Here is a 27,776-nt window from a genome sequence, read left to right on the forward strand (position 1 = left end):
AACTCCACTTGAACCTCAAACTCCTCTTGTACCCCTCATCTCATCTCTATAGGCACACTCCGATGTACACACTGACTATTAGAAGAGGGCGCTCTGGACTCTGATGTGTCTTTGTATAAAAGACTGTCGTGGCCTGTATAGGATTCTATATCGTGGCCTGTATAGGATTCCGAGAAGTTCCCTGGTTCTAATCATAAGGTACCATTACAATTCCAAAGGGTGCAGGACAGGGTCTCGAATATCCGAGTCTCAAAGACCCCACTTCCCTATGTAGAGGAGGGAACAAGTGCCCTATGGGGGCCTATAAGAAGTCATCCCTCTCGTACCATTGCCCACTTTCCCTCCTTCCAAGCCTGATCCCACTACTGCAGCAAAGAGCGCCTCTCCTCAACTTGTAGAGGTGTGAGATCCTATCCATAGAGATCCTTGGCTAATCTCGAAGGACTGACCTGCATCGTAGAGCTAAAAGTCGTGCCCGTATAATCAGGGATTGCTCTCAGTTGGAATCTCTCTCCACCCGCCATGCTCTCTATCCTGTGCTCAGCCACACCCAGAGTAGCGACCACGAACATAGTCGCATCTACCATCGATGTAGCCTCAGTGCATGGGATCCCGCATACTCTTAAGTTGAGAGCCATATTGGCTCTCTGCTGTTGCTCCACGAGGGTAGCCAAAACTATTACCCTTGCGTGTTCACATATGGCCACATCAACCCATCTAGAAGTTTCCTCAATAGCAGATTACATGCTCGCAATCTATGCCTCGACCTCCGAGATACTTCCTGGGACAGTGTGTGGCTATGACCTGTCGAAGCTGCATGATATCCTATCTGAGTCCCTGAATAAGACCCGCCTACTCCCGAATGGCCCTAGCCTACTCCTGTATGTTTTTGTACGAGAGGGCTTTCATGTGTTGTTTGTATGTTTTTGTACGAGAATGTTTTTGTACAACTAAACAACCCATGCAACTAACAATGGATGGCAAGCAAAAGCTAGAAGAGCTGGAGTGTCTAGGTATTCTATTCTATTGGCTGTGGCTTGTAAGATACGTGGGTACACCGGAAGATTTGGCTTTGTGTGAGTTTTCTTCATGAATTAGCAAGTGCTATGAGTGATCAAGGAATAACAAAATTTTGATGCAAGTGAGACCCAATAATTATTATGCAAGTATGAAGCACTCCATGAAAAAATCGGGAATAATAGGAATGCCAAGCTGGTTGACTGTAGCAATAACAATATCCAAAACATCCCTAAAACTTTCAAAGCTAGGGACGTTAAAGAAAACTTTTCATTATTTGTGTTTTAAGTTGGGCACATGAAATCCATTCAATTTCCATGAGCACCCAAGCTACACCCCCCTACCAACCAAAGACAAATCACCATGTTGAAGACCTAAGTTCTTAGAACAATGCCCACATATTGCAACTTTATCAAAATGTTGTATACATGGAGCACCTACAAGTTGAAAAAGGTAAAGATCAAGAAACAGATCGAACCCTATCTACTGCTATGGATGGATACATTGACAAGGGACTATCGCTTAACCTCAAACAAATTAACAATGACATGTTAGCTTCAGTGCATTTCATAGATTGACAATGAAGTCACTAGTCATCACACGCCCTTCACTTGCCTGTATGCAATCGCATTTTGTACTGCCCTTACAGGCATCGATACACAAGAACTCTCTCTGGCATGCACCCATTGGAGGGCCAGATTAATGCATATTTCTCTGCAACAGTTCCACTCAAGGTATCAACAGCTGTTTCCAAGCTTACACTTGTGATTAATGATTTTATGTTTGACATTCTGACTAGTATCTAGCAAACTGGCCGTTAATGGGCTGTTAAAGAAAGCTATTTTAGAAAACCTGAGGTGATGACCATAATTTCGATTCTGATTGACCACACATCAGGTCCATTTTAAATATCATTACGTTTCGAGGTCTCTCTTGAGTCAGGACTTGAGCCAGAAAAGATCGTATGAATTTTCAAATGAATCTGAAATATTTTTAAGGAGCCAACTTGCGGGCCCAAGCTATGTCCAAGAAAATCTACTGTGGCATTCATGCAAACGACTAAGACTCCACAATTGAGAGAATGCATGCCCCTGCCCTTGTAATACACGGGATATCACAGACAGTTGATACAGTATCTGCCAAAAAAAACCAGAGACTTTACAGGTATCATTGAAAATTTGCTTTACAATCATGGAAAGAATACCATCAGTCAATCTGCCAAGAAGAATCACATATGATGTGATTCTGGTGGCACAAAGAATACCGACATTCTGAATTTGCAGCAGAGGATAAGAACTTGCACCACTGGCTTCTTGGCTTCTTCATAGATAGCTCAGTAGCTGAAATGCTTTGGGAACAGAACATACAAACGACTTCAGCATTTCCTAAACAAGTGGTGTGCAAGGGAGACACAAATAATGTCAAGATGCATGAGAGTCCTTTAAATCCTCGTAACCTTGAAGTAGCTATATTGTAGGCAGCAAGGAACAGAGCACATACTTTTCAGGCTCTCCTTACATTCTCTGACGTTGAAACAAATTTTACACACCCTCAAAAGTCACCATAACTGCGCCATACAGCTCGAAATTCCTCACGGAAGGTATTCAATCTGGCCTTCAAGTTTGGTGTTCTTAAGCTTGCATGCAAAATGACACCTGCATTAAAAAAGAAAGGAGAGATTAAATACACAAGTTTTTGTTGTTGAGTGGTGGTAAATGTTTCGCGCTTACATGCCAAGCCAATTGCCAGTGCTCCAAAGACAGTAAGGAAAGCTGATGTCAGAAACCACAGAAGCCCAGTAACTGCACAACAGAGTAAGGCCACACTCATTATAAGCTTCCAACATGACTTTCTTTCTTCGTAAAGCCTATAGACTATTAGCTACAATACTAGTGGAAAACTTGCGTCATGCACGTTGATATACGACACCTGCAGCCATAAAAATCACAACCGTTTTCCGATTTTGTCCGCAGATGTGCACCGTCCTTTTAGGTGCTGGACGGCCTCGAATCACTGGCCTGCATTAATGTGAAGCTCAGAATCAACAGGCACAATATAAACTTTCATTTACAAAAAGAAAAGCTATATCCAACACTAATGCAGTAACCACATACCCCAAAATTGACAGGATAACTGAAGGACACTATCTCAGTACCACGAGCAACTTACGTTATAGGCGGTCGCATCTTTGCAGCGAAGTGAGGTGATATGCGCCTTACTGTCCTTGTCAATCGTTGACTTAGACTGAGTGCAAAGCTGTACATGAATCAAGATAAGAGAACAGTAAATATTTTCTAGCACTACTATCGAATTCACCACAGTAAATACTCTCTGATATTAGCAAACTGATCTAATATAGGTAAAGCTAGACAGTTGAATCCTCCAATAATCCGATCTAGCAGAAGACATAATCTTCTTCATCTATCAAAGCCTCGTCATTATTCTCACATAGCTGCAATCACGTTGAGTGGCATGCATCTGTGTACTGCACTCAACAGGAAATCTCCCAGCTGTCAATGAGATGCCACATCAATGCACATCAGCAGCGAGTTCTAGACATCTAGCGAATCCAGAACATTGATGCTCAAAACATTTGTCCATCGTTTGTGTCAAAGACCAGACATTTCAGACCCAATGTCTTAAGGAGGTTAAGCATGTTGCAATGCATGCAGAGGCTGGCAACGACAAATTTAGCTACCCAGCTCTACTCAGGTCTTCCACCATGACATGGATCTAGTAAATGTGCCTAGGGCTTATTTGTCATATTCCAATTTACACTCATGCTTTGGATAGCGTGAGCATAGTGAAAGAGAGATAGATCTCACTAGGTATCGAAGCTCTCAACGGACACTTATTCCCAAGTTCCGAGAGGGAGGCAAGTTTGATGGTACCAGCGACCCATTGTGGAAGGTGAAGATATGGAGCCACCTCGTGGAAAGAAGACTTGGAAGGCGTTATAGATAGGGAGATGGTTATCGTAGCCAAGATTGTGACACCTACATACCTAGGTCGGGTGGATGATTGGGAAGACAAGGACGGTCCATGATCATTGGGACAATGGCGGATGTAGTGACTCCACATCGCTACGAAAAATTCAATGATTTTTAAGGAGACAAATAAGTATTTGAGGATCTTAAACCTCCAAAATTAATTGTTCGCCCCCATAAGGACGGAAGCAAGGGCATCAAGTGCAATGAAGGCAAAGATAGTCAAGACCCAGTTATAAGGTGGACAAACACAATGGCCATGCTCAATGCACCCATGAAGCTTCAAATCCTTTGTGACAACCATTACAACCACGGGGAGGTAAAAGTCGCTCACCTTTGTAGAGATGGAGGCTATGTACCAAAGAGTGGGAGCTATGTTGGTACAGAAGGAGACGTGGATGGTTATGTACCTAGAGGACTTAATCCAACAGGGTTAGGAGGCCGTGGGATCAAGGGAAGCAGGCAAACGTGATAGTAGAGGACTTGAACACTAGCAAAGGTCCAGTTGGCCATATTTGGCTAGCACACTTTCCATAAAGTTGGATGCTCTTCTATATAAGAGTGACCAAGTCTATTGTGTTGATATTCAATGTCTGGATCTTGAGACTAGACACCTACCTCCATGGCGGATCATGAGATATTGTGTTGATGGTTCCTTGAGAACAGCTTTTGGAGGTATGAGTTATGGGCATAAACTTGTGGGGGTCTGAACTCTACACGAACTGAGTTGGTGCTTGAAGGGACGTGTGATCTGTCTCCAAATCTTCCCTTGCATAGGATCAGCTACAGCAAGCAGCTCTCTGTTTTCTAACCGTGACGTAGAGGAGTCGCCCTTGGAGCCTACAACTCCAAAGTCAACACTGATGGTGGAGAATAGCCAGTTGGTAATGTGAGAATGGGAGAGAGAGCAACAGTGAGCGCAAGAAGCAGCAGAGAGTGAGAGCTGAAAGCTTAGTTGCAAATGGATGAGTGTGTTACAACTGAACTGAGTGATAGGTTTTGTCTAAGTGACAAAACCTTATCACTTCACTAACCATAGTTAGTGAACTAACTGTGGTTAGAGGGAAAAACCTCTAAGTGAGGGAAAAGTGTCCCTAGCCTACTTATTACATTACATTGGTCACTGACTGCTAAATTATAGCAATAATTCTAACACCCCCTTGCAGTGCCAATGTCATGTACAAGGAAAAGATCAATCACCAAAAGGAGATAAGTTCAAGGCACTACGAAATGCCTCAAACTTTTCACGTGGAAGTGCTTTGGTGAAAATGTCTGAAACATTGTCATATGTTGACACATACATCATGCTGATCTCTCTTGCATGCAACTTCTCTCTAACGTAGTGATAGTGAACCTCAATGTGCTTCGTGCGAGCATGAAACACAGGATTCTTTGCCAATGCAATAGCACTCTGACTATCAGTGAGAATTGGAGGAGGACCCTCCAATGAAAGATGAAGATCAACAAATAAGCGACACAGCCAAACACATTCAACTGTCGCTGTGAAAGCTGCCCTGTACTCAGCTTCACATGAAGAGGTAGCCACTGTAGATTGTTTCTTGCTCAATCAAGAAATACAAGCTTTCCCCAGAAAAGAAACAATTGCCACTTGTGGACTGCCTAGTGTCATAATCTCCAACCCAATCTGAGTCACTGTAGGCATGCATCTGCAAGTCACCCCCCCTGAGAAACATCAAGCCAAAAGACTTGGTACCTTGCAAATAACGGAAGATGCGTTTTACAGCCTGCCAATGCATAGTCTTTGGGCTGTGCATATATCTGCTCACCTCAGAAACTGCAAATTGAATATCAGGTCGTGTATTGCATAGATAAATGAGGCATCCAACAGCCTGACTGTAGAGTGTGACATCAAATGATTCACCTCCTTCATGCATTGTAAGCTTCCCCAAGTGTAGTTGGAGTAGTCATCTATAAAAGTGACAAAGTAAAGATGACTATCCAATAGAGTCCTCATGGGACCATAGACATCACTATGTATAAGCTGTAATTTTCGAACAGCTTTTGATCCATCCTTCTTAAAAGGAGATCTGTGCATTTTACCAAGAATGCACCCTTCACAAGCATGTGGAGGAGGTGTTTCAAGAGGAGGCAATGCACCAACCATGGCATGTTTTTGAAGCGTCATCAAGCTGCCATAATGCATGTGTCCATATCTCGTGTGCCATAACTCCGCATTCTGCATAGCCGCAGTAGGAGTGGAAACTGCAAGAGCATGTGCTGGTCTTTTCTCATATATGTCAAGCTGAAAAAGACCACGCAACAGAGTGCCAGATAATCTCAAGGCATAGTCATGCTCTCTATCATGGACTGCACATTTGTCATCTTTAAAAATGACATGAAATCTAGCTCTGTTAAGAGTGGACATTGAAAGTAGATTTTTTGTGATACCAGGCACATACAAGACATCAGAAATTCTGAATGTTGAGCCATCAATGGCTGTAAGTTCAACTTCTCCTGTACCACAGACTGAATAGAAGGAGTTGTTGGCACATGTAACCTTTTTACCAACAAGTGGTGGATGCAAAGATGTGAAGAGACACTTCCTGAAAGTGATATGCTTTGAGGCACCGCTATCAAAATACCATGTATTATGTGTCTCATTGACACTGAAAGCTAATGCATCCTTGGAAGAATCATAACTGCATGTCAGAAAAGCATAAGTGTCATCATTACAAGTGGCTGTACTATCCCGAGCAGCCAACTGAGAGTCTGAAATGCAAAACAAAAAGGCATAGTCGTGTACTATCCCGAGCAGCCAACTGAGAGTCTGAAATGCAAAACAAAAAGGCATAGTCGTGCTCCACAAAGTTGGTTGTAGCTTGCTCATTGTCAGATGCATGAGGAGCTGAATCTGAGACAGCCATACCAGAGCTGTTTTTCTTTTCTTTTGCAAGCCTTTTCTTGCATTCTCCAATGTAGTGACCTGGCTTTTTGCAGTAATGACATATTCCCTTCTTCTTGGGCCTACCTGCATCACCCTTATCCTTTTGAGAAGGCTGTCCTGAACCACTAGAAGGCTGATTTGCTGAAGTCTTTGCCTGTTCCTTTGCTTTAGGCTTGAATTTTGAGAGCATGGCATGTTCACCTGCTCATGAAGCCATGTTTTTCCTGGTCTGCTCTTCCTGCAGCTGAAGTCCTATCAACTCGTGAAAGGTGAGAGGATTTGCACCCCCCTTCAAAGACAAATTCAGCGAGGTATGAAAGCTGAGATAAGACTCAGGAAGAGAATTCAGAGTAGTGGTAATCATCGCTGAATCAGGAATGATCTCATCAATATTCAGCAACTCCTCTCGTAAATCCTGTAGCTTTGTGAGGTGCACTAACATGGGGTCACCCTCTTCCACATGTGTATGAGACAATTCTCTTTTCAAAAAAGACACCCTGGCATCATTCCGAGCTGCATACATGCTCTCCGAAATATCCCATGCTGCCTTTGAGGTCTTACACGACCAGATATGCGGAATGATGAATCTTTTCACTGAAAGAGAAATACACGACAAAGCTAAAGCGTCACGTGAATCCCATCTCTTCTGCTCTGGAGTGGTAGGTATAACTGCACCAATAACTTGTGCTGCAGCTGTACCCTGTGCACGACCTCTACCTCCTCCTTGTTGGGGAGGGGTATTAGGTGCCACATTTGCTGGCCGAGCTGCATACATGCTCTCCGAAATATCCCATGCTGCCTTTGAGGTCTTACACGACCAGATATGCGGAATGATGAATCTTTTCACTGAAAAAGAAATACACGACAAAGCTAAAGCGTCACGTGAATACCATCTCTTCTGCTCTGGAGTGGTAGGTATCACTGCACCAATAACTTGTGCTGCAGCTGTACCCTGTGCACGACCTCTACCTCCTCCTTGTTGGGGAGGGGTATTAGGTGCCACATTTGCTGGCCAAAACTCATCCCCACTTACATAGTCCCACAAATTACGAGAAATCAGAGTATTGCGTACCATAAAACTCCAGAGGGAGTAGTTGGTACCATCCAGCTTGTCCTCTTGTGAGAGACCACTGAAACCGAAATCGTTCTGATTTTGCTGGGCCATGTCTGAGAAAGAAAATACAGCAAATGCAAATCTGAATTCCCTTGCTGGGAATGGAGTGCACAAATCCCAAAAAAACACAGCCAAACACTGGCTAAAAATGCAACTCAAATCTCTGTAATGTCTCTGTCAGAGATCTCCCAGAGCATCTAATCTCTCCCAAAACCTGCCAAAAGCGCTTCAAAGCACTCACAAAAAAAGGCAGTGTGAACTAAAACCTATCAAATTGCTCTCCCAACACAAAAGCCCCAATTTGTGGCTTGAAATTGCAACCAGAAAGGAGCAAATTTACCAAAAGCCCCAAATCTGCAATTTCTAAACAAAAGCCCCAAATTTCAGATTAGATCTGCAAAAGCCCTAAATTTTGAGTTGAAATTGAGCCAAATTTCACCCAAATAGCTAATCTCCTGCAAAAGCCCCAATTTCTTGGCCAATCTTTGCAATTTGCTTGCAATGTGTGCCAAAAAATGGATAAAAGCTCCAAGCTTCAAATTAAAATTGAGCACAACTTGGGGCAGTTTGACAAAAGCCCCAAATTTAACAAAATGCCCAATTCACAGAATGTGCTCAAATCTGTCCAAAGAATTGCTCTGCCAATCAATGGCTTCCTGCAAAGTGTACCTGCCAAACGACCAACTTCAAGAGTGCCTGTAGGAAAGGTCAAATGCAACTGTACGACCTGTACGGTGGCTGCATGCAGAAAGTACGGAAGGTACTCTACGGTCGACGCAGGTTGTACGGCGCCAAACGTGCGGGTTGTACGGACGAAGGTTAGCAACGATGTACGGATCTGGTGCAGGAGCCATACGGTCTGTACAGCGAAGATACTTGCAGAGCAAGTAGTACGGCGCAAGTACGTACAGGGCTGCAGGCTGTACAGAGCTCTACGGCTGCAGGCTGTACAGCGACAAGCTGTACGATGACGATGACGAGTGGCAGCACATGTAATATTCAGGACTGTACGGAATCAGTCCGTACGAATTGTCCGGACGATCTGTACGAACGGTGGACTGATGGAGCTGGAGTTGCGCGCTAGGCAGGAGCTGGAGGTGAGAAGCAGAAGAGCATGGTCAACCCGCTCTGATACCAAATGTGAGAATGGGAGAGAGAGCAACAGTGAGAGCAAGAAGCACTAACAATAGTTAGTGAACTAACTATGGTTAGGGGGAAAAACCTCTAAGTGAGGGAAAAGTGCCCCTAGCCTACTTATTACATTACATTGGTCACTGCTCAATTATAGCAATAATTCTAACAGGTAAATCAGTGGGACTGTGAACATAGCAGTCATCACCAAGCAATGATGAGGACCAGAAGCATTAGGGTTGTGGCATAAGGAGCTTGGACACATCCACTGCAACAAAAGCTATGAGACACATGAATGTGATGAAGTGGAAAAACTTAGATCTCAATATCGATAATTTCAATAGATTGTTTAGGGGTACATGGTCTGTTCGGACGTTCTCGGTACCTAATGAAAAGTGAAGATCCTCAAGAGAAGCAAAGGGAGGGGCTTCATTGCAAAGGCATTCGGCACACTGCAAGAGATGGTTGTAGAGTGCAGTGATGCAATCTTAAGGAGGCCAAGTTGCTGCCATTGGCAGCTATTTGGAAGTTCATTTCATTGATGCCTGGTTGCATGACATTGGAGATTTACGTGATTGACCCAATTGAGGATTTCTTGTAGAATTCCAACCTATTCCCAGCTTACAAGGGGGTCACCAGTTGCTTGAGGATGGCCTAGTCATCAATGCAGTTCAGGAGTGGATCATGGAAATTATTGCTGCTACATGATTCGTATTGATATAGTGATTCCAATTGAGCTAGGAGATTCAACAGGAGACTAAGATGCCAACCTGTCTCATACTTCACAAGCTGGAGATTCAGCGAGAGATTGAGATGCCAACCTGTCTCATACTTCAGGAGTCACGGCCATAGAGTGGCTCAATAGAAGACATCATACCATCACTTCTCTTTCACTAGATCACTTGGACCCTAAAAAGGATCAGGCATTATAAGTTGGGCTGTCCCCACGACGGCTCAAGAGATCCACTCTTTTGTTGGCCTTTTCCAGGCTTATAGTTCTCACATGACGGATTCATGACACATGCAGCACCTCATAGACTTATTGAGAGGGGTAAAAACTCCCCAACAAAAGATATCAGTTACCGGTGCATCTTTACAAGCCTTCCACAACTTAAAGCGATTGGCTAGCACAACTTCAATCATGAAGAGAGCATTATGGGATGATCCTTTTTTAGTCATGACAGATGCCAATAATGTGGCCATCGAGGCAGCATTACAATAGGATGATAGACTTGTGGCTTACTACAATTGAAATTTGAATGACGCCAAGAAGAATTATTTAGTGTATGACAAACAATTTCTCGGAGGGCATGGAAGCACTGGAAGCCTTTCCTCTATGGATGGACTTTCACAGTTAAGACTAATCTTCAGGCACTCAAATTGCTTCAAACAATGCCTAGTTCGCAGTGGAGTGATCAGCAATCACGATGGAGTCAGATCTTTCAAGAGTTTGGGGTATAATTGAATATGTCTCTGGCAAGAGCAACCCAAATGCCGATGCGCTCTATCAAAAGACCTCCATCCAGACACTCCAGGGAGCCAGATACAAGGGAAGGACCTTGACAGTATCAAGGCGGAGTACGGGGATTCAACAGAGTTCGGCACTCACTTCCATTTGGCCACCATTCTTGCTCCTGGCCGCTATTCAGTTCAAGGTCGGTGGCTTTTCTATAAGAATAGACTTTATAGCTTCAAGACAAACGATAGGCACTTCTACACAATAAACACGACTCCCTTGCAAGTGGCCATTGCAGCATCAACAATACCTTGGAGAAGTTAGAACGCTTCTTTTATTAGCCCAAAATAGGCAAAAAGATATTTATAGCTATGTTCAGAGTTGTCATGTCTGCCAAAAAGTAAAAGTTTCCCACAAGAAGGCGGCTGCATTACTTACGCCATTGCTTATTCCAAAAGGACTTTTCTAGGACATAGCCATGAATTTCGAGGGACCCCTTCCGGCATCCACAAGTACACACAATACTCAAGTGCTTGATCGTTTCAATAAAGTTTGCATGCTTGTACCTTGTAAACAGACGACCAGACGAAAGTTTTTCCAAGAGTTCCAACAGATTTTAACGGACTACTTAGAAGCCATGAACCACCGCTAAGTTAACCACACCTGCATTAGGATACACTAGACTCAAGATTAAGTGCATAAATATACAACAATAGTTACCTTGATAGGCGTTTTTGTCGTGTGTTGTGTCCCAATGTGAGCACTTGTCCTAGGACGTGTCACGCACGAGCTGCATGGGTCGACTCTTAGTGTTAGGATCAGTTGCACATAGCCCCACTGGGGAAACTAGTACGGATAGTTAGGTTCAACCTAGGTTAATAGTTAGAAAGGCTAGCTCTAGGCATGCCACACAGCCATCTTTGGGACTGCCCTGGCAGCCAACAAAGGTTGACTACACATAGCCCCACTGGGGAAACTAGTTCGGATAGTTAGGTTCAACCTAGGTTAATAGTTAGAAAGGCTAGCTCTAGGCATGCCACACAGCCATCTTTGGGACTGCCCTGGCAGCCAACAAAGGTTGACTAGTCAAAGGCTAATTGATCAAAGGCTGACTGGTCGAACTGACCAGATCAGGTAGGTTGGCTGACTCTTCAACAGACTGGCGAACCTGACCCAGTCTTATATAAAGGGCTCCTTGGGCCCTTTGCAGACATTCAGTCCTACACCTGCTCCAGCCATCCATGCCATGTCAAATCTGCTCCAAGGACAACTGTACGCATAGATATACCATCTGCGATTGGAAGCAGCCAGTCAACGTAGCACGTAGTCACAACAAGCAGGGTGAAGGTTTGGACAGTTTTGTTTCAGCAGTGTATTTTAGTTTCAGTTCAGCATATTCTCTCCCACATTTCTCTCAGCTCTCTCAGTCCCCTTAATCTTCATTCATCCCTCCCTCTCACATAGTAACCCTGCATGCCGCACTGGCCTTATCAGTAGCCTCGCAGAAGTGTCCATCATCAACATGGACAGCATAGAGGCCTTGGTGTTCGTTGGAGCTCTCTCTCTCTCTGTAGCGAATAAGTAAAGACGCTCACTAAAGGTAAAGAAGGTCTTGCTGATCATTAACTGTTGTAGATATTCTCTGGCTCTTCTTTTTTAATGTAAAGGCATGGTCCAAGCGAGGAAATCCAATGGGCATTTTGATATAGATTCTGTCTAACTTCTTTTATGTGGGTCTTACCCTATATGCGTGGCTTATTTTTTCAAGGATGGTGCCCTGTGTGGGTAGCCATCTTTCGTCTGATGTTTTTGGTTTTTTGGCCTAGCTCTGTGTGGGCATGTCTTTACACATTTCTTCTCTTTCAGTAATTATAGATACAATGTTTATTCAGATTTAGAAGAGAATGTTGGACGATGCCCTTATGTGATTCCTAAGGTTTAAGGAAGGTGGCTATGCAAACTTACATGGCAACAACTCGCATGGCCTCTACGTGGCAATCCAATGGCTTTTGATTCTCATGGAGGGAAGGCAGTGGGCTGCTTCCAATATAGAAACAGTCTCTCAGTCCAGGCTCATGAAAGTTCTAGCTTCTCGGGTCATCTGCTAGCAGGCTGATAGGTTCCTTTAATTTTGGAGTCTTTTGTATCTGATAAAAAAACCGGTAAGCTGATAGGCTCCTTTAATTTTAAGGTCTGTTATATCTGGTGAGCCATCTTTTTCAGCATGTCACTTGTGTCGCTTATTTACTCTGCATCTTTTTGGATTTTAAGTGGACGGAGCGAGAGATGTCGTTGTAGATCTGAATTGATTATTTGAGAGAGGTGGAATGATAATCCAACGTGTGATAAAGGTTGAGTTCATTCTCTGAAATCCAACATGTACCGTATCAAGGAAGAAGAGGCAAGAAAGCTTTGGAGCAAGATGAAAGAACATGCCTAACTCCCAAAAGTGCTGAAAGTGTGAAGTGTGTAATAGTCAGCAAAGTAGCACGCACAAGGGGGTGCACTTTGGTATAGATCCAGGCCAAATGTTGGGCTGCGGGGAACTCAAGACCCACTCCAATCAGACCGAATATCAAGGAAGAGGCAAATTAGGGAAACCCATGATTATTCAAGGATCAACAGTCCTTTCAAAGTCATAAAGACGTAGATGACTTGGACAGGCGTGAGAGGAGCAACAGTGAGAGGAGAGCACCTAGATAAGGAAAGGCTCTTCTTTGCCTTTCAGGCGCACAAGACCATAGGCACATTCTGAAGGGATCACTTTAAAACTGTTCTGTGGGTGAAAGAGAGAAAGACATTGACATGAGAGATGAACTGTTGTGTGGGATGAGTTTCCTTGATGAAGATTTGAGTTATTATTTTTCCTATGTAGAAACATGAACAGTGTAATCCTCTACCATAATGAAAGGGAAGTTTCTCTCCACTGTGAGCTTTACTGTCTTGTACAACTCTGTAACAAAGGGCTATTTTGTTATCTGGTTAGTAGTCTTTTTAGAATGCTGCTCAGGATCTGCCACATCGCACTCTTGGGCTTAATCCCACATATAAAGTTGTAAAATTACACAGCTGGTCCAACTATAAAAGGCTTGGCTGCTCATTTGTACTTGCACTTTCTTCATTGATGATTGACAATCGTTAATGAGACTGATTGAACAACTCAGTGATGCTCCAGCTGAATACAAAATGGAATCCTGTCCTGTGCAGCCCCTCACAAACCCTGTTGTCAGGTGCAGCCCATGACCTGCACTCCTCTCCAATCCCTAGAAGGTACTTCCTGCAGTACTCTTGCATTTCTATCCTAGTCTATGCATTTTCCTATTCAGTTCCTAGTCATTTACTGTTCCATAGACAGGGCATAGGTCTGACAATGGTACCATTAGGAACAGCTAACAGGTAATAGGGCTAGTTCTGTTGCATTGGTATCAGAGCAGCGATCGTGGGAAATTAAGGGGATCTGTTGTCCTTTTCACCTGAGCTTTGGAGCACGCAATCCTGAGCCTAAAATATACCTTTGTAAGACTAGAATAAGTCCAATCATACAAATTTAGATTTTTTGTTGTTCTAAAGACCAAAAATCTACACATGAAAAGAAATAAAATAAAAGGGAAAATGAAAGAGAAGAAAAAAGAGGTAAACAAAAACTTTTATGAAAAACAAAAGGAACACATACTTAGCAAGCAAAGCAACACTTATGCCGTCATCAGTGCCCAAGCATAAGCAGCTATACTGGGTTTCTAAAGACCCGCGGAGTCTCTTGGGCAAACCCAGTGCTTACTAAAATATGTCAAATAAACAAAAGAAAAAGAAAACAAGAAAACAAAAAAGTCTCAATAATCATGCTGAGTTTGCAGTACCACTGTTACGCATTTTGCAAATTTCCCGATGCTCAGGAGTCCACTTCTCACCACACTTACAGCATAAGTTTGCCCTCTTTCTGCTGTGGTGAAGGGCCTGAGGGGTTCCTCTGGAGGGAATCCATCACGATTCGTTGCATGGAGTCAGGAGCAGATTATCAAGATTTCTATGGATCCTATGTATTTAAGGAGTTGATCAATGAAATCAACAATCAGAAGACTGGCCAGAGGATGCAAGATATATCTGCGACTATCAATAGAAGACTGGACCTGCACAAGAGAAGCCAAATCCATGATGGAAAGAGACCAATGGAGCTTACTCCCAGATGATTCTGAAGATGATCCAGTTCTTGAAGCTGATCCAGTGGGTTTTACATCCTCTGCTAGGAGAGCTTATCATTCCAGTGGACTGGCAGCTCACAAGGCTACACATGTTAATGTTTCTGAAGGTAATAGTCTTGATGCTGATGGTTTATATCAAAAACCTAATGAATATAAAGGATTACCAGCAATCTCAGGGCAATGTTGACTTTCCAGTAATATATTCAAACTGTCAAATCAATTGAACCAAAATGAACTCTTCATCCTGATGAAGATGTTAAGGACAAGATTATTCTCTCCAAGTGCAAGGGTGATTCATGTTACCCCAGTGAATTGGAGAAATGGCTCACAAGCTGGATGACTATTCCTTTTATACCCAAAAGGGGATCAATGCAAAATCTGATTTGCTATTCTGCAGATGAATCCACGAACATGGCTAAACTCATGATTCTTTTCTCTGGAAAAAAATGACTAAACATGACAAAAAAGCAAAACTAAGATTTCAATTTCAGTAGTCAACCACAACGTTTTAACTCATCCTGCCACAGAAGGGCCTAGCTGAAGAGACACCACTGTTGGCCTCACCAGCACAAATGCACATAATAGTAGGAATTTATGCTCACGCATGAACACCTATCGCGCCCATGCAAACAATTATACAAGGACCTTCATGGTGAGATTCTATCAGAGCTCCAAAAGTTAAGCACAAGTTCAATAAAAAAGATGGAGCTCACTCTAACATATACCTTGATGAATCCAGGAACATTCCCAAACAACATAGTGCAGTTTCAATCTCGCATAAGATTGAAAACCATACACTCCATCACGCATAGCGGGTGTAGACCATAGTATAAAAATATGTTCACACATACAAATCCACACACTCACACATACTTGAGCATCCATTTATACAAGGTCTTTGTATTGAGTTTCTGACGGCACTTTGGAGGTGAAGGGCAAACTCAGCCATGACGAAGGCTAGCACTAAAGGTAATCAAAAAGTAGTCCAAAATCTCTTCATTCAAGCTACAATTGCTTGACGATTTCATTTTAGTCTCTCCCAAATGAGCATCTAAATCTAGCTGATAGGGCAACCCACCATTTAAGCATAGTACTGCAGCTTGCTTTGAAACTAGACGAAACCGATCTTCCAAAAACCACCAGACATCAACAAGCTTGATGCAAGGCTACTTATCAACTCTCCTTGGCTTCTATCTTTCATCATGCTTCCCTACATCCCTGGTGTGACAAAAGTTTTACCTTCTCAAACACCAAGGGGCGCATTCAAAACAATAAATCTACTTCACTCGAAAATCGCCTTGCTGGAAGGGACCCTTTTCGGCCATATGTTTAGATGAATTCAAGAACATGCCCAAATTCATCCCTAAAAACAAAACAAATATTGGAATGTAAACCTTACGATAGTTACCAGCAAGGTTCAAAACCATAAACTCCATCAAAAGGGACTAGCTAGTATGACAAACCATTCATACAAAAGTCTTCATACTGAGGTTTTGTCAGACAAGAAGGGCACACTCAGCCGTGACAAAGGCTAGCAACAAGGAGAAGACTAATCAAAAGGTAGTACACATTCTCCTCGTCCAATATACCATGACAAAGGCTCACAATGAAGGAGAAGCGTAATCAAAAAAAAAAGTCCCCCAACTTCATCCAAGCTACAGCTGTCTGTGAAGACGACTTCATTTCAGCCTCTCAAACACGCATTTCTAAGCAAACAGCGCTGATGGGCAACGCAAAGCCTTACAAATATATAGCTTTGGATTGAGAACTATAAACAAAAAACTTTGGTTAATTTTATTACAATTCATGTTGTACATTCACTTCTCAAAAAGTATAGGTTTACCTGTCATTCAAACATGCCACACACAGCGCAGCCATGACAACAGCCAACAAAGCTAATGGATTCCTCAAGAATCCAATTTCTGCAATGTAAAAACAACAGTCTCAACAAATGTCAATATGTGCAATTATTCATCCCTATGAAAACGGAGATCTGTGAAGGATTCGCTGACTTGGAAATACATTGCAATGAAATACGAAGTTCACCTAGAATGATTGCCATTAGAATGAAGTAATTTGTCCGATAGCTGCAAAGACAACAAAGGATCACGGTAAAAACCAGAACCAACCGCGGAGAACAAATATACTTGTGCTCGTACAAGACCCACGACCTTGACTAGCGACGCGTCAAGAGACATACGATCGAAACCCTGACAAACATTGTATACTAAATTTTCAACAGACTCCGATTGGCACCATAATACAGTCAGATATTCTGACAACACGGACTGTAAATTGCAAGACTGCCTGGAACGCAAGGCAAACAAATTCTCCTACCCCAGATCTCGAATAGAACTTTAGAAAGCAAAGACATACTAGTAGAAATTGCATTTGGTACGGCTGTTCCACTTGGCGGTGCTCCTGGGTACGGCAAATTTCCCAAAGAATTCAGCCAAAGGGCGGGGGGGAGCAGTCCATTCAACTTCACGCAAAGCATCAACAAGCTCCTCGACGGTGACGTTGCCCCAATCCATACTGAGAGAAGTGAAAACTGGGAACGGATTGTAGAGCGACAAAAACGAAAAACCTAAAAGAGCAAGCTTGCCCGGCGAGCTCAAAATGCAGAAAAGCTCAAATTTCACGAATCAAAATGCCGGAGAAGAGAAACTTGCTGTAAAGCTAACGAGGATATCAAGCGAGAATCACAAGGTACTCTATTCAACTTGATGTCTCGCTCTCGCTTTGTGCTTTAGGCCCGGGCATTTAACCCAACCCTCGTCAGGCTCGTCTCTCCAGGTTTTGCGCGGTTGCCAACCCTGGTCTCTCCAACGGCCGGTCTTCCAAATCGCAAGGACACCCACCAGTAAAATGGTCACATTAGAGTTATAGCGGCCTTGACAGTTCCCGCCGACTAGGATTTTACTTTCCTCTCACCCCTTGCCTCGTCTCAAAGGTGAAAATTTGAGGAGCGGCAAGCTCAAGCAGTTTGGGCATTCGCCCAACCCAGTTGCTACTGGCTACCCACGTTCGATTCCCTCCAGAAGACGTCATATACAAGTTGGACTTTCCTTGCCCCTTGCCTAGTTGTGAAGAGTCCCAAAGGTGAAAATTTGATAAGCAACAAGCTCAGGTAGTTTGCACATCACCTACCTGAGCTGGCTGCCCACGTTTAATTCCCTCCAGAAGCCCCCTCCTACCTCTTGGCATAGGATGAAGGATGAGATGAACAAAGTATGTAAACAGGCCAAGGGTAGGATGTTCCTTTTCCCTCAAAGGTGTTTTTATATCTATCTTTTATGTTTGTTTCTTCTTTTAATTATAAAATGTGGGTTATATTATGCTGTCAACAAAATTCCAAAGATTACAAAAGTACTCATTCACACCCTACAAACATAGTCCAATGGAAGCATTCCAAACCATAGACAAGTACAGTAATTGAGTCAACAATAGTTGGTATCCAAGTACATCTCTCTCAAAACTTGGGGAAGTATGTTGGCTACATTGACCACATTAGCTAGAAGATTCCAAACATCTCTGAACATGTACAAATGCTCCGTTAGCTAGTTGTACATCCTTCCTTAAATTATCATGAAGCTACTAGATAAGTACATCCCACTCCTCTGCGAATTCTCACCTCGTGCTTGTATTCAACCACCACAAAAGGATGAGTTACCAGGCATCTAATAATACATCTTCTAACAAACTAACATTTCTCTGCAACAATGATATTGCTTATGTGCACCACCTTTTCTTCTTGCATGCTTTGTGGTATATCTCCTACTAGAAAATCGAAATGGCCCGATCTAAGGTTGTCCCTAACTATGTCCCATACTTCCACAAACTGCTCACAATGCATAAACAGATGAGGAATATCTTCTTGATATCTAGGGCATGTATAGCATATTCCATCTCCATGGCCTATCATTTAGGCCCTACTTCTGGTCCACATAGCCCTATGGATTATTAGCCAAAAGAAGAGAAGATTGCTTCTCTGGTATCTTCTTATCCCAAGCCCTCTAAAGGCATAGACCCCAAACCTTATCTGAATCCTACCTATGCCATTTTTTATTGAGGCTATTGAATCCATTTTAAAGATCCACTCTCAAAAACTGCGATGGGGGATAGGTTGTGTTAGCAATTCTTTCAGATAAGAGTATTACTTGCTCCCCCATCGAAGTGAGTGTTTCCTGATCCATCCCATCCTTTCCTTTAATAACAAGAGGTCAAAATGGTTTAGCTTATATTGGGTTTGGAGGTCTTGATTAGATTTCCATTTCTTCTCCTTTCTGTGCCACGGATTCTACCATGTTTTACCCCTCTTTGGTTGAGATGTATCGCATCTTTGATGGTGCAATCTCTGAGAGGAGCATCTTTCCAATATCGTAAAAAAGCAAATGGAATTATTGCTAGTAAAGGTCCCTATTTTCTTGGTAACCCTACTACATGCTTTTTTTAAGGCTCTCCAAAGCTCCAACCCCTTTGTGACACAAGGTCCCTCACCAAATTCATCAATAGTTCTGGTTAATCCATGTAGTGTTTACATCTCATAGACTTTGTCCTTTCCAAGTTTCTTGTAATCAAGGCTGCTCAAACTAAGATACTTTTCATTTAAGGCTTGAGAGCCATTGGCCATAAATCAAATGTATGATACCTATAGCTTTATGGTAACAAGTTTGATCTTTCTGAGTTTAAAATCCCTAATCGTTCCTCTTTCTTTGGAAGTTTGTAAACATTCCACCTTTGCAATTTTCGTTTGCCCCATCTCACCTACCCATTAAAAAGTCATGAAAAGTGAATATTAATATATTCAACTCCTATGATGCGTAAATGTAGTGATTGATGACAAATTTCCTTCTAGCAAGTCTGGGTTGAAGGCCTTGCCATTTTATAATATTTTCTTGAAATCTTTGTAGTAGCCACTCCCATCATGCTTAATCTTATAATGAAACCCATAGGTATTCCCAATAATCTCCCCTTCTTTTACTACTTTGTAGCCCTTGTTCACCCATAGTTTGAGAGGGCCCTTTTTTGTATCAAAATCCCCATTTTACTATGGTTTACTCTAAAGGCTAAGGCTAAATTGAATATTTCCGAACATTGCATTGTCTCCTGCTCATATAGGGTCATTTTGTGGTGTACTGCTTGTTTTGTCTACAAATTTTTTATTCACAGTCTATTATCTACCTCCCATCTTGAAATGCCTTTACATATTGGCTTCTAATTTCTCTTGAATGAGCCATCCCAAGGCGTTTATAGCTATAGCAAGTAGCAAAGAGGAAAGGGGATAGCCTTGCCATTTAGATATTTTTTAAACAAAAGAAGGTGAAGTGTGGCCATTTATTTCAACCTTAGCCGCCAGTTGGAAAAGCAAAACTTCTACATACTTTCTAAATTGATGGCCCATGCCCATGTTTTATAGTGATCCATTGTTGAACCCCCAATCTATCTATCATATGACTTGTCAAATTCAACCTTCAAGAGACATATATATTGTCCCTACTCATTAGCCATCTCCAACCCTTGTTGAGGAATATGGTGCCATAATTAGAGGCAAAGGTATGGTATAGGAATGTATAAAAGTAGCCACCCTAGGATGTGGGCTACATGATGTGAGGATGTGGATCGAGGACATCCAAAAGGAGAGATGTGGATCACACAAGTGTCGAATATTCTAAGGGCTTTCTCTATATAAGAATCTTGTCTTGCATTGTTGAATATAGATATACATTTGCTATCTCCCTCTCATGTCTTATTCAATCTGCTTCAATCCTCCTTGACTCTTGCTTTTCACATGGTATCAAAGCTTAGGTCTTGCTAATGTTCACATCTTCAATTTGAGAGGGAAAGCTTAGAAATCCGCTTCTTAGAGCATGGGATGTCTTTGAAGTGTTTATGTTCCTCATTCCATGGATTTTGTAAGAGAGAGAAAGGTTTTTGTAGTTCCTTCAACCAGTTTTAGTTATGCTTCGCATATTCCCTCCTTGAGGAATTTCCTCTCTTCTACAAAGACCAAGCTCCACAACAACACTACCTGTAGCCATGACCATAACAAAGGCCATGGCTCCAGTAGCTTCAACTCCACCAAACATCTCGACAACCTCAACATTAGTCTGTAAAAGAAGACATACCCATTGCACAAAATGAAGCTTGGAACGAAAAAGACGAAGCAGCACTATCACTCATTGGTTTGCACTTGGGTCCAAACATAATTCATCATATAGACTCTAAGGATCATGGCAAAGATGCATAGGATGAGTTGAACACAGTGTTTGGTGCAAAAGCCAAAAACCAAGAAATTCATCTTAAGATTGAATTCTATGGTTTGCACATGAGCGTCAATGAATCTATGGCACAATTTGTCAACAAGATCAAAAGCATTATGACCCAACTAGAAGGCATAAATGCAAAAGTAGGAGAAAAGGATGCACTTGCAATCCTCCTCAAAAGCACGCTTGAAGAGTACAGTGCATTGACATCCACTTTGAAGAATCTTCCAGATCCAAATTTTGAGGAATGTGTATCCTCTCTTCTTGAGAAAGAAAGAGAGTTGAAGGCATTGACATCGACATCTACAACAACACACATCAGCAATAATTGAAGAACAAGCATTGTTCAATGAAACATCAATGAAGTGTTACCTTTGCGGCAGGATGGGTCACTATCAAATTGACTGCAAAGATTGAAGAACAAACCAAGTGTCATCATTGCAAGAAGTTGGGACACAAAGAAGAAGACTACAGATTAAAGAACCAACAAGTCAACTACATGGAGTCATCATCAAGCCTTGAGTAGAATGACAACAACATGTATTTCCACCTTTAGCCTATGTTCTTGTAATCAAACCTAACCACTTGCAAGTAGCCATGCAAGCACTCAGGGGAGGTATTGACATGTTAAAAAAAACCACACTTGACCACCTTAAGTAGCAAGGTATGCACTAAGGGGAGGTGATGGATTTGTCAACTCACAAGGAACTCACATCTAACCACCTTGCAGTAGCCACTGGATCATGGCACCAAGGGGAGGTGCTGAGGAATATGGGGCCATGAGCACATAATTAGAGGCAAAGGTATGATATAAGAATGTATTAAAGTAGCCACCCTAGGATGTGGACTACATGATGTAAGGATGTGGATCGAGGACATCCACAAGAAGAGATGTGGATCCGAGGATCCCAGAAGTGTTGACTATTCTAAGGGCTCTCTCTATATAAGAAGCCTATCTTGCACCGTTGAATATAGATATACATTTGTTATCTCCCTCTCATGTCTTATTCGGTCTACTTTGAGCCTCCTTGTTCTCTTGCTTTTCACAACCCTTCCCATATTGTACCTTTTACGAGCCCCTTTTATTCTGCCCTTATCTAAGCCACCATCTTGTCCCTCAACCCACATGCTAGTGCTTTGGCATGAATCTTATAGTAGTAAGAGTTGAGCACTGTGAGCGGTCTTCAATTTGAAGCTCTCCCTTGGGCCTCCTTTTTTATCCTTCTATCTAGGAACCTCTCCCCATTGACTCATTCCAGAATTTGAGCTAAAGAGGTCCAATAAAATCCAAGACAACCACATAGAACACCACTAGAGGCCATCCTCCCTTTGGATCTTCCCTTCACCTGTGCATCCAACTAGTCCCTTTAACTCTTCTAAAGCTAAATCTCTATCTAAGAAAACTAAGTCACAGTTTGAGACAACTCTTGGTCTGACCTAGCTAGGCTTATAAGTTTCACTAGCTTCCCTATCAAAATCATTTTTGGCTCACCAAATAAGCCACAACATGGACGAAAACTCCACAAGGTGAAATTTGCATGTCTACTTATACAGTAGAAGCATCTATCTAGATGAATCCAAGAACATGCCCAAACTCATCCTCTAAAATTACAAAACTCATTGTAGTTTCAACCACATGATAGTCCATCACAAAATTGAGAATAATAAATTCCATCAAGCATAGCAGGGACTAGCTACTATGACATCCGCTAACATCATCAGCACCCAATAGTGGGTGTAGACCATAGTATAAACATGTGCTCTCACACATACAAATCCACACACCCACGCATACTAAAGCATCCATTTAAAGAAAAGTCCTTGTACTAACTTTCTGTTGGCACTTCGGAGGTGAAAGACAAACTCAACCATGACAAAGGCTAGCACTAAAGGAGAAGGCAATCAAAAAGTAGTCCTCATTCTCTTCATTCAAGCTACAACTCCTTGTGAAGACTATATGATTTCATTTTATTCTCTCCCAATGAGCATCAAAGCAAAAAGAATTCTTAAAAAAACTAGCTAATACGGCAACACAACACTTAAGATAGAAAAAAGTTATCACAATATTAGCAGTCCGCAACATGGATGAGAACTTCATACACAAATATTTGCATATCCACTAATATGGCAAAAGCATATATCTAGATGAATCCAGAAACATGACAAAACCCATCCTCTGAAAACACAACACATAGTGATCTCATGATAATCACTCATAAGGTTGAAAACCATAAACTCCATCACACATAGCAAGGACTAGCTACTATTACATCTCCACTAACATCATCAGTGCCCAACATTGGGTGTATACCATAGTATAGACATATGATCTCGCACATAAAAATACACACACCCACACATACTTGAACATCCATCTATAGAAAGGTCTTCGTCAGGCGTGACAAAGGCTAGCACTAAAGGAGCAGGCTAATCAAAAAGTGGTCCACATTCTCTTCATTCAAGCTACAACTGCCTCTGAAGGCTATACAATATCATTTTAGTCTCTCCCAAATGAGCATCTAAGAAAATAAATGCTTAGAAATACTAGATGATAGGGACACCACTTAATATAGAAAGAATTTATAGCAACATCAATAGGCTACAACATGGATGAAAACTTCAAGATAATCTTGAAAGGCCATTAAGTATTTTACCATGATTGTAATTAATAACATTTGGTCTTTTCTATGCTAGTTTTCAATCTATAAAGACCATTTACATACACTCATGGATTTGTGCCACACAAGCAACCATAATAGTGCGAAAGAACTTGGCAATTTCTTCATATGCAATAGATTGAGCAATCAAATGCAAACGAAGGGCCAAGGAAAACTTGGGGCATGGAAGCCTTCTTACAAGATCTAAGAGGAAGAAAGGAGAGCCGAATTGGAAAAATGTTGCTTGCCAACAAATATTCAGGATGTGTTGAAGTAGACAAGGTAGTGCTTTCTTGATACGAAAAGAACCATGAAGTTCTAGCATGTTGAAGAAATAGTATAGCAATTGAGTAGATATATAGTTTGAAGGACAAATTGATGTAATGGGATCTAGAATCCTAAGGTCTAAGGTTGTGAGTGTGTGAACACATGGTGTGTCTGGATAGGTTTCATTAGGTGTGATTGAGTGAATCTGGGTGTGTGGTGTGTGATTAAGAGAATCGTGGAACTGATTGAGTGATTTGTGGATCTAGATGCTCTACTGAGCTCATATGTGATGTCACTACTAGATGTAACTGGAGCCTATATATTGGGCTTGTCTCTCTTGAATAGAGGGCTCTCTCTTTTGATTCACTTGCTGAATATTTCTTTCTACTCTAACATGTGGTATTAGAGCCATGGTTCACTCTCCTTGAGACCTCCTTGAGTGCCATGTCATCATCTTCTTCCTCACACTCTCTTCTTCTCCATTTTTTCCTCTTTTGAGCAGAATTTCCAAGCGCTTGTTCTCCCAATGTAGGCAACCATTCTCCAAGACCTTTCATCCATAGATTCCCCTCATATAGGAGCACTTCTACTCTAAAGTGTTTTTGGAAATTATCCTTCTACAACCCGTACTGATACTCGCTTCATCTCATGCCATTTTTGTCAATTCTGCTTGGCTGGAGCCACCATTTTAAAAATGGTCTAAGGTACACTTAGGCGACTTTATGGGCCACCTGCTGGTGGAATTTGAGGGCAAATGGTTAAGGGAATGAGGAGAAACTAAGGAAAAACCAGTCGGGTTTTAAGGAAGACATGTTTTTGGAGGTGGAAAAGATGTTGCTGCCCCTAGTGGTGTGAAGCTTCATTTGGTCTGAGACTTGCACTGGGTCTTCTACTTCCAAGTATCTTTGATTATGCAGCAAATGCCCTCTACTTAATGCTTTGTGGAGTGAGGTAGCAACCCTCCAAGGTTCCTCTATTCTTTGCAAGCATTTCTAGACTATTTTTGAAGTTTAATGCTACACTAAATGCTAAGGTGATGCTTGAGGAGTTAAAGCATAGTTCAGAGATTCAAAGATTGTTTTTTCAGTTCTGAGAATGCTCTTTGAAGTTCAGTTGAATGCACTTTTCATCTTTTATATTGAGGATTGAGGTGATGATACTTTGAAGTGGATTTCAAGTCATACTATCTTGTTGACTAGTTAACTAGTTGACTAGTGTGGATTGACCATGACAAGAGCTTACATGAAGGAAGAATATAACATGACTTGCATGATGATTTCCAATGGATATGATTGGAACAAAGTTTTCAACTAAAACCATTATGATTCTTATTTTAAAGATGCCTTAGTTATGGTTTCAGTATCTTTCATGATGTATGAAATGTACTTGCATTTGGTTGACTATACCTTGCCATACAATCATGATCACCTCTTGTATAAGAGTAGACACTGCCTTGCATCACAAGTGGTAAGACCCTCTTCAGTCCATATGATTCACAAAATGTTTTTAAGGATTGGACACTCAAAGAAGGTGAAGGACTACAAGGATCTTGTATTGTAGAATATGGACAAGATACTTTAAAGAGTGTAGAGAAGGACAACAAGCAAAGAAGTTACACGATTAGCTATATCAAGAACCTCTCCAATGACAATGAACCTCACACTACGGTAGCTTGGAAGAGAAGAAGGAAAAGGACAAGATATGCCATCAAAGGGGGGTATTTCCCCACATCTTCCACTTAGAATGTTTTTGTATGTGTGGTCAATAAGGGTTCTCTACCTTGGGATGTCCCCGTCAAATGATTGTTAGTCTTATGTGTTACCTTGTTGGATCTAAGGGTATTCCCATGCATAGTCATTGTCTATCTCCCAATTGTAAACCAACGCACCAAAGTCAGAGTGAGATCATGTTGGGATGAGGATGCCCAAATGAGTCTACTGCTGATGCAACTAGAGTGAGTACCCGGATGTGGATCATGTGTGTTGCCACTAGAGGTGGACAAGCCATGAAGTTTCCCATGGACTAGTACTAGGGTTGAGGTCATCAATTTGTGGGGGGGAATGAAGGACAAATTGATGTAATGGGATCTAGAGTTCTAAGGTCTAAGGTTGTGATTGTGTGAACACATGGTGTGCCTGGATAGGTGTCAGTAGGTGTGATTGAGTGAATCTAGGTGTGTGGTGTGTGATTGTGAGAATTATGGAACTGATTGAGAGATTTGTGGATCTAGATGCTCTACTGAGATCATATGTGATGTCACTAGTACTGGATGTAATTGGAGCCTATATATTGGGCTGTCTCTCTTGAATAGAGGGCTCTCTCTTTTGGTTCACTTGCTGAATCTTTCTTGCTACTCCAACACAATCTCTTTCTCAAAGGAAATCTCCAGGACTATGATGACTAACTTGAAATTTTGCAAGGATGGAAAATCCATATTGTCATCTCGGTCAATCGAAGTTGCTATGCACATGATGGTGACTTCCAAGGTGAAAATTTATGAAAGTGCACAAGGATAGTGAAATTTATAGCCATTATAATTTCCCCTCTTCACTGGAGATACACGTCAGCAATTGGATATACTGGTTGTCCTAAAGCAAGTGCAATGTGGCTCAAATTGCTTCATCATACAAGTAGGCCAAAGGGCATGCCATCGGTTTTGATGATGTATATTATGAGATGCAATGACCTTTGACACGTTTGTGAGCCATATAGAAAGAATTACATGAAAAGAACCAATATAAAATTATAATCTATTAAAAGAACTTTGCACATGCACAAATTGCACATTTTAAATTCTTCCATTCTAGGGTGAACCTTGATACAATATCACCAACTATCAATGTTTTAAAACCACCATGTTGTAGTCCCACTAGTTTGGCTTGCATTTTTTCAATTGGTTTTGATTTTCAACATTAAAAAAAAAAATTTGCATGGAAAAATAACCAATATAAAATGATAAAATTGCATGGAAAAAGAACCAATATAAAATTATAAATAGTGTTGGATTTATAAAGTTATAAATAGTGTTGGATTTATTAAAAGATATTTGCACATGTAGAAATTGCACATTTCAAATTCTTCCATTCTAGAGTGAATCTCGATATAATATCACCAACTATCAATGTTTAAAACCCACCATGTTGTAGTCACACTAATTTGGCTTTTATTTTTTCAATTGGTTTTAATTTTCAGCAAATTATGGAGTGTTCCCTCAAATGGGTGTGCATAATTTTAGCACAACAGTGGAGGCTCTTTAAACCACATCTAATATTCTCAATTAGGTGTGTTCTTTGGTTGAGAAGAAGCTCACGCAGTGTAATTTTGAATGATTCCTTGGTTGCATGTATGTACGGAACAAAATTTTGATGTTTTTGAATAAATTGTTAATTGTATACTCTTCAAGATACATGCTTCACATGCAACATAGTACTTGTAATGCTTTATCAGCATCATTCCAAATCTTTATTCCATATTTTTTTGGTCTCATGTTCAATATTAAAATGTGTACTACAATTTAAAGACAAAATTTGTCAAATACCATTGAGCAATGCATACGTTATGGGTCATGCAAGATAGCTATATACAAAACATGCCTTGAACCTCACCAAAAATAGCCACACCCAAGCAAATATTGACCCATGTGTTTATTGTGGGTGCGTGTATATATTGTCAATGTTGTGAAATAACTTAAGCTCCAAGAGAGCTATTAGAAGGGGAGTCATGGTAATAGGGTGCCAAAGGCTAGGAATTGTAGCTTTGCTAGCTAGGCGGCTCTAT

The 27,776-nt window shown here is 41.5% G+C and overlaps 1 protein-coding gene across 4 annotated transcripts; it reads right to left on the minus strand.

Annotated features, from left to right (window-relative positions):
• Window positions 1–1,905: 1,905 nt before the first annotated feature.
• Window positions 1,906–17,572, minus strand: PRA1.A1 (prenylated RAB acceptor 1.A1). 4 transcript variants are annotated; one of them, XR_015542585.1, is made up of 8 exons: window positions 17,186–17,572; window positions 16,856–16,896; window positions 16,653–16,731; window positions 3,187–3,273; window positions 2,947–3,035; window positions 2,748–2,819; window positions 2,518–2,672; window positions 1,906–2,402 (listed from the first exon to the last, which is right to left on the minus strand). XR_015542585.1 is itself a non-coding variant. In XM_087389365.1 (7 exons), exons 1-7 carry the CDS (start codon window positions 17,341–17,343, stop codon window positions 2,569–2,571), a joined length of 630 nt encoding a protein of 209 aa, XP_087245491.1. In that variant the 5' UTR covers window positions 17,344–17,571; the 3' UTR covers window positions 1,907–2,568. The 4 variants fall into 4 exon arrangements, 1 of the variants encoding a protein (XP_087245491.1); XR_015542586.1 differs by having other exon boundaries at window positions 1,907–2,357; XR_015542584.1 differs by having other exon boundaries at window positions 1,908–2,365; window positions 17,186–17,571.
• Between the last annotated feature and the right edge of the window lie 10,204 nt (window positions 17,573–27,776).

This window comes from Dipteris shenzhenensis, chromosome 18, assembly GCF_047967505.1.
Source record: "Dipteris shenzhenensis isolate YYH24624 ecotype China chromosome 18, Dip_SZ_1.0, whole genome shotgun sequence".
In the NCBI taxonomy this organism is placed as follows: domain Eukaryota; kingdom Viridiplantae; phylum Streptophyta; class Polypodiopsida; order Gleicheniales; family Dipteridaceae; genus Dipteris; species Dipteris shenzhenensis.

Coding starts and splice junctions, on each gene's coding strand:
- PRA1.A1 (XM_087389365.1), bottom strand. CDS start 17,343: ATGGATTGGGGCAACGTCACCGTCGAGGAGCTTGTTGATGCTTTGCGT. Junction 3,036..3,186: donor AAGATGCGACCGCCTATAAC/GTAAGTTGCTCG, acceptor ACATTAATGCAG/GCCAGTGATTCGAGGCCGTC. Junction 2,673..2,747: donor ACTGGCAATTGGCTTGGCAT/GTAAGCGCGAAA, acceptor TTTTTAATGCAG/GTGTCATTTTGCATGCAAGC.